Raw genomic sequence first — 8,195 nt, 5'->3', positions numbered from 1 at the left:
CTATCAAACCTATAACTGAATGTTACCTGTGTGATCACTAACAGCCTTACCTATCAAACCTGTAACTGAATGTTACCTGTGTGATCACTAACAGCCTTACCTATCAAACCTGTAACTGAATGTTACCTGTGTGATCACTAACAGCCTTACCTATCAAACCTGTAACTGAATGTTACCTGTGTGATCACTAACAGCCTTATCTATCAAATTCTCCACCCTTTCACAGCAATATTCTAGAACACGTTCAGCGATATCAGGATCCTCAGGGTTAAGACTAGTTTCTGATAGAACTATATCTTCAATGTAAAACTGTCTGACTGTTTGTAACGGGATCTTGGACAGTTTGAAGCTCTTTTTATAAATATTGAGCATTCCTATACACTTTGGAACAGCCTCACCAGGACAAAGAGAAGTGGCCACCGAACTGCCAGGTTGACAAACATAAAAATTTTGTTGTCCATTCCATTCTGGTTTAATTCTACATTCGTGTTCATGTCCCCAAATCACCAAGTCTAGAAAATCGTCTAAAAACTGTTCTGGTAAGTAGTTAGTCAATCCATGTCTACTTCTGTTCTGATGCACAACAAAAAGGTTAAACCAAGTTTCGCTGTCCTCCCGTGGACGAAGCATGCTAACCTTGCCTTCTCTAAACATGCGATGTAGCCGTTCATCACGAATTGAACCCAATCCATACAGAGCCAGTTTTGTTTCACCTTTCTGCATGAGAAGAGGAGATATCTTTACGTTGTCCAAGTCTGTACACTTCCCAAAGTAATTAATCAAACCACTGACACTAAGTAGGTCCAGGGAGCAGAGATTTCCTTGACCTGCTGGATCATCATGATTACCATGAATTGAAAACACTGGAGTAGATATATTCAAGTTAGGATCTTCATAATTTACAAAAGGAAAGCTGTTATATTTGAAGTTTTCTGACTGATCACTGAGAAACTCTATATTGACGGGTTTATCTCCCATACAGTACTTGCGTAGTAGTTGCATACAGGTATGAAGGGTCTTCCTCGAGGGTTTGTTATCGTGAAACAGATCGCCACCAAGGAGAATAATATCTACATTTTCAGTATTAGCTGTGCTAAGTATCTCCTCAAAGGTGACAAATGAGTCATTACCTAAGAATAAACACCATAAAATAAATTCACTTCATTTTCAATAATACAAAAAAGTGTAATATGCTATTCTATAATTTTAAGCAGACTGATTTCATTTTGCATTCAATTATAATATCATAGTGTAGAATTACAGAAAAAATATAAATACATTAAATTTGAATAAAAAATATGTTAAAAATCACCAAACTTATACTTCATAATTATTTATTCTCTTTCAAAGACGGAGTAAAACTGCGGCTTATCTTTAAGAATCATGACATCCTCTCGTATCTAGCTCTAGCTACGACTTCTCCAAGAATACAGTTAATGGTATAACATTTGGATAAAGCTAAACAAATACAGCATGAAGTTCCCATACGACTACTAACTATAGTTACAATTATATAAGTAACCATATTCTAGATGTAAGAAAGCAACTGAAAACAGATTAATTCATAATGTATACACAGAGATATATTACAATCAGTAGATTACAAAATATTTCTACTTTAAAAACTGAACATAACCGAGAGGACACTACGATAAAGTCTTCTAATTTATAAAGCTAGGTCACAACTCAAAGGAATGAGCTCAGTAAAGAAGTTTCTACTGAGTCTATGAGACAGATGTTAAACTCACTTCTAAATCAAACATGTTTTAGACATACGATGTAAGGTTTGAAATGTACTTTTTCTTCTTTTGACAAATGTACATCAAACTGCTAATCAATTTTATGCTATTTTTTTTATTAATGATTATGGTTGTGTACAAAATAACTAATTGAAAAAACTAAAAAATTTGAATCACCAGAAGGCACATCAATATCCAAACAAATGGAAAGTGACCTCACTGAAAACACAGGTATGCAAGAATATGAAAAGATAGCACACCTGTAGGGTATAGCACCACTTCTGGAACAGGTATGCTCTTCACCCAGTAATTAACACAGGAACACCAAGAGGGCAGGAAAGAAGGATGTACAGTATCAAATCAGTGGAGAAGTGCTGTATAACTATGACTTGAAACAGCAGGGCATGGAAAAACACAGAAGGTCTAGTGTGCAAGCGACAAGCCTGTAGTGCCTTGGGTTACATCAGAGTAGGTCAAGTGCGGTCCATCCGGACAAAACATTCAGTGGAAACTCCTCATATAAGATATTGTGATCAATAACAGCGGTCCTCCTGGGTAAAAAAAATAAACATCCAGAGGAAACACCTTGGATACGTAGGATTATGAGAAGAAAAAAATACAGGTATGAGGGAGTTAGTTGTGCTAATATGGATGGCACAGTTTGATTGGTTGAGGGTAATCACATGTTCCGAAATGGTGCAAAACGGATGGGATATAAAAGACTGGTATACTGTTAGTAAAATTTTTTAGCAATGCTTAGAGGGCAGACCAGGATCAAGATAGCTTTGGGTGTAAGGAGATAAGACCATTTCAGAAGGGAGCCAATGTTTGATGATACAGAAATATGCAAAAGCTGAAATCGTAACAGAGAACTTAGTTTTATAATGTAACTTTCCATCAATATCACTAGGCAGGTACTAAGTGATATGTGTAGCGGGTGTGGTGAACTTGGAAGACATTTTATATAGTAGCCACAACAAGCTTCACACGGTACTTGTGTAGCGGGTGTGGTGAACTTGGATGACGTTTTATATAGTAGCCACAGCAAGCTTCACACGGTACTTGTGTAGCAGGTGTGGTGAACTTGGATGACGTTTTATATAGTAGCCACAACAAGCTTCACACGGTACTTGTGTAGCGGGTGTGGTGAACGTGGATGACGTTTTATATAGTAGCCACAACAAGCTTCTCTGAGCACAATCACACGGTACTTGTGTAGCGGGTGTGGTGAACTTGGAAGACATTTTATATAGTAGCCACAACAAGCTTCTCTGAGCACAATCACACAATACTTGTGTAGCGGGTGTGGTGAACTTGGATCATTTTATATAGTAGCCACAACAAGCTTCTCTGAGCACAATCACACGGTACTTGTGTAGCGGGTGTGGTGAACTTGGATCACGTTTTATATAGTAGCCACAACAAGCTTCTCTGAGCACAATCACACGGTACTTGTGTAGCGGGTGTGGTGAACTTGGATCACGTTTTATATAGTAGCCACAACAAGCTTCTCTGAGCACAATCACATTATACTTATCCTCCTACTATCTTACAATCACACGGTACTATGATAGTAAGACAGTGAAGTACAGAATCAAGTAATTGTGTTACATAACTTTGTGTCAAATACATTAGTAAAACAATCACAAGTAAATGTAACCACATAAGTGATTAGAGTAGCTTAAATCTGATTATCAGAAAAATTCTTTTGACAAGAGATAAATATTAATAATTATACCAGTAAGAGATAAATATTAATAATTATACCAGTAACAGTTTTTTAAATATCTTTATCTATTATTACTTATTTTCCAATATCAAATCTGGAATGGTGTATAGGAAGGAAAAACCCCAAGACCAGCACTGGCATTATGAAAGTTATAAGCTCATACACAGTACTCGTATTGTCTTTTTTACGTAGTTTCATTCATAATTAAGCTGCCAACAATCCAATGTATTTGATATTTAATTTCACAGAAAATTTCATGTAATACTCATATCTCAAATACAATGTAATGGTCTGTTAGGCTCCTTAAACAGTTTCAAAATAAATCATTTTGAATTAATGTAGTTTATTTATGGCAATATTTACTAGTAACTAGTTTTTCTTTATCAAGTACAGATGGAAAAGTATCAATCCTATCAAATCCAGCATCTTACAAAATCATCTCAAAGAAATGCTCCACATGATAATGATGTAAGTTTATTTTAGAGTAATTTGCCTCATTTTTTTTCCGGACAACTAGTAAGATTCTTGTCAGAAATTATCTGACTATCAAACCAGCTAAGTTTTGTAGGTACAATAACACAGAAAAGATCACTCCATTAATACGTAATGTAAAAACTTTTATGCGTGTTATTCTTTTTTCTTTGTAACAAGGTAAACGGTATTTTTCTAATTCTGCAAGTCATGTTAATTTGAGCAATACTATTAACTAAATGAATGAATATGAAATAACCATTTACTAACTTCCATTTTGGCATCTATTAAGTCCCAAATTCTATGTGTACATTTAACATTACAAGCCCAATTAACTTACAAAAGTCCATCGTTTCAAAAGTTATTAATGAAAGTTGAAAGAAAGAAATTTGAGCTTACACAGTACAATATAAGTTTGTTTTTTTCCCTAATTCTCTATTTTAAATTTTCTGAACTTTGTGGTTGAATATTTATGCAGCACGTTTCACGTAGAACTCAAATGACAAAACTTTCAATGTAATCATAAATAAACACCTATATACATTTTAAGAAAATTCCATTAGTTTTTTGAAATTATGAAGAGGAATATCAAGTTAGCAAGAAAATTTTTGTTGTATAAAACCAGAAATTCACAGAAGTTGCAAGCATGACATATTAAATTTACCTTTCCACTGATCTACAAACTAAATATCCATTAGTAACGGGGCATTTTTATATTTTTCAAAAACATTTATTTAGTAGTAACAATCAATTTTATATATATATACCTCTTAAGAAAAGATATTAATTAAGTATTAAAACTGTAGTTACTAATATATGTCCTTAAAGCAAAGTGCAATAGAAAAATAATCTCCAAGATATATGTACATGTTTCTAAAAATAATGTAATACCTCTAACTGCATCTCGCTCAGCATAACCTAGATGACAGTCTGTGGCTATTAGAACTTTCATAACATCTTCCTCTGATGGCTCAGGTTCACCCATTGTGTTTTTTACTGAGTATTAAAAAATATATGTATTGGTGTTATACATAAGTGGTGTAATCATTCATCATAGTCAGCAACTTCATTTTAATTATGCAAAAATTACATTTTTTATATATTGTTATATAAAATATAATGTCCTCAGACTGTTGGGTTTTTCTAAGTCACAAACATGCAAAAATATAAACATTTTATTAAAAAATTCTACCTTATAATGAGAAAACAAATATATATATTTAATACCCACATCCTAACTCTCTCTACAAATACAAACTAGGAAACATTGATCTATATTAGTTTGAAGCTTCAACTTATGTTTTAGTATCATTATCTGTGAAGTATGGTAATCAGTATTTAACTTAAGGAAATATACGAAATTTTTAGTTTAAACTTTAACTTTACAAAATCGTTTCAATGCAATGGATAACTAAGTCTAAAACTTGTTATATTACATTAAAGAGGAGAAATTTTCTTTTTTCACGGAAATGACCATGGATCACTTTTCAGCTTTTTCTAGTACTGATAGTATAATCTAACGGTTTTCGTGCTTCGGACTTTACACCTGGTGTCAACCTTATCTCCAGCTTCAAAGATAATAATAACAACAATCAATGTGTCGTTCATTTGTTGTAATAAATGTACCTACGTTAATCGTATTCATACCCTTACAAGTTACATGGGCCTATTATCACCTCATATTAACTTATTATATTTTATATAAAAACATACATAAAGAGATGTTTGACTTGTTTTTTACACAGACAATAACGTTTAATTATAACTTAATAACAAGCGATGATTCTACACTAACACGTTATACAGACTTGGTGCGACATGTACTTACTTGCCGCCAACCTGCGGGACGACATCTGGTGATGTTCTTAATTCATAATTTCTAATAACTTATTATTACCTGCTTGTAATAAATTATCATGGTTAAGATCAAACCTTGAAATAGCAATTTAATATCGCATCAGAAATTTTCTATTAAAATATCTATCATGATAACAGTACTTTTAAATAAATTAAAATAAGCTCCATCTGATTTAAAAGCAAATTATGATATAATTACTGTCACCATACAAATTGTGACAGACAACAATGATTTCACATATAATGGCTGGAAAATGATTTCACATATTACTTTTCAATATTTATTTATCTACTTAGCTATAGAAATTTTATCAAGAGAAAAATATTTTATATAAAAATCAGCTAAAATAATAAAAATAAAGCCGGAATAAAACACATACAAGTAATAACAACAATAATATACTGTAGTGACAGAGAAAAATACTTGCAAGAGTCTAAATCGTGCAGATATTTTTCTCTAACGTAAATGGATAAATGCCCCCTTTATTACAAACCAATATTGTATAAAAATAAAATAAAATAAATTTATAAGGGGTCATTTTAAAACAAAAAACATAAAAAAAATGACACAGACGAAAATATTAATCCTAGTAGGATAGTTTTAGGAGAAAAATGCATTGAAAGGACACCATAAACACACGTGTCATTAAACGGGATTAAAACCAAAAGGTATAACTCCGAAAGGAACAACGCCTAATAGATTATAGAAAAAGGTAAATTATTAAATGGATACTAAATTTCCAAAATGATAACCTCAAAGGGACTAACCCTTAATGACGAACAAACGATCTAGACAGTTCGTGATGATTCTCTTTGTTTTGTTTTTTATTTTGTAGCGATAAGTTGTTTCTTTATCAAACCATGAAACAGCTATACATTTTTTTTTAAGTTCTAGTAGGTTGTTTGAAATATGTTTATAAAGCTACAGTGTTAGTGTAGAAAATAAATCACGAACTTCATTGAAAACAGATTGCTTTACTACTGTCCCCTGGTGGGACAGTGGTAAGTCTTCGGATTTACAATACTAAAATCCGGGGTTTGATTCGCCGCGGGGACACCGCAAATAGCCCAATGTGTCTTTGCTCTAAAATAATCAAAGCAAGTGAGAGCGAAACTGTATATTCGAGATATTAATAGGCCTAAGATTTGTTATAAAAATCACGTTAGTTGTAGATATTTTTATCACGTTTCTTTACTAATACTAATGTACTAATTCAGTGTTTTCCAACCTTTGAATAGCTCCCTCACATTAAAATAATTTTCGCAAATGATAACAGCAAAATCAACATTTCTTTTACGTTTTAAAATATTTCTAATGAAAAATGCTTCTAAGGAACGATTAAATACGAGAGCAAAGTGTTAGTTTTGTTAGGTTATCGTCGTCTCGAACTCTTCTGTTTCTTCCGACGTTATTTTTGGACTCTCCCGCCAAAAAAACGACAACGAAGAGGGGGAGGGCGGTTTGGAAAACATTGTAATAATCGATTTGATTGGGATTTGGTTGTGTTTGTGTGATCTGAGAGGGTCAGGTGCTATGAAGACCTCTTTGACGGTATATTTATTTATTGTTAAACGCCAGATGATTTACACTACGAGATCAGGGTTCTAAACTTTGCCGGCAATTACACTGACCCTTCTTTCCTGTTCAAGGCCGTGTCTATATATATAAAACTTGTAGCACTTCTCTTAATTTGGTTATGTAACAGTCCTACACTCACACACTTTATTAAATTATTAGACACGTATTTTACATAAATACCCTTTTGATATATTAATCTAAGTGATATTTTTATGATTTAGCATATGTGTCCTGTTTCTTATGATACATATTTAATGGTGAGAGAGATATTTAGGGCTATTATCATCATGTATGATAAAGCGATTTATGGAGCTTAGTAAATCATTTTGGTTCACATTTTTGTCGAAATATCTGAACGAGCAATCTACGAGTCTGTCGTAGATACAATTATTGGGCGTATGTACTCTTCCTCCATCCTTTACGGTTGTTTATGAACTTCCAAATGCTATATGGTTATTCACGAAATCGATGAACAGTAATGTACAACACTGCATCTGAACATTGATTTCACTTCCTTCTTCAGGGCCACTCGTATTCCTTTAATCTGTTCTTTGTGGATTCAAAATCATCGTCATAGTGTTTTCCTTCAATACCAGAGCTCGTCAGATAAAATATTATCCCAAACGCCACTTTTATATACAGTATATCTATATACTACTAAAACTCTGAGATTGTTTGTGTGTTTGCTTGTCTGTAATTAAATACAGCAAAAACGGCACACAATATTACCATGTTTGTAATGAAGTGAGCATAGAAACAGAATAAAACAAGTTTCGTTAAAATCGGGCCACGGGTTACCAAGTTAGCCTCGTTTTTCAGA

General features: G+C 33.0%; 1 protein-coding gene across 4 annotated transcripts; it reads right to left on the bottom strand.

The window, feature by feature from the left end:
• Window positions 1-32: 32 nt before the first annotated feature.
• LOC106476805 (double-strand break repair protein MRE11-like) lies at window positions 33-5,789 on the bottom strand. Of its 4 annotated transcripts, none has more exons than XM_022380562.1 (3): window positions 5,768-5,789; window positions 4,831-4,935; window positions 33-1,130 (listed from the first exon to the last, which is right to left on the bottom strand). In XM_022380562.1, exons 2-3 carry the CDS (start codon window positions 4,922-4,924, stop codon window positions 154-156), a joined length of 1,071 nt encoding a protein of 356 aa, XP_022236270.1. In that variant the 5' UTR covers window positions 4,925-4,935; window positions 5,768-5,789; the 3' UTR covers window positions 33-153. The 4 variants fall into 4 exon arrangements, with proteins under 4 accessions (XP_022236270.1, XP_013792884.2, XP_022236271.1 ...); XM_013937430.2 differs by lacking the exon at window positions 5,768-5,789 and adding an exon at window positions 5,653-5,767; XM_022380563.1 differs by lacking the exon at window positions 5,768-5,789 and adding an exon at window positions 5,570-5,585.
• Window positions 5,790-8,195: the final 2,406 nt, after the last annotated feature.

This window comes from Limulus polyphemus, unplaced genomic scaffold, assembly GCF_000517525.1.
Source record: "Limulus polyphemus unplaced genomic scaffold, Limulus_polyphemus-2.1.2 Scaffold11647, whole genome shotgun sequence".
Lineage (NCBI taxonomy): Eukaryota > Metazoa > Arthropoda > Merostomata > Xiphosura > Limulidae > Limulus > Limulus polyphemus.
Note: the sequence above shows the minus strand (reverse complement) of the source record. Positions and strands in the feature narration are given on the sequence as shown.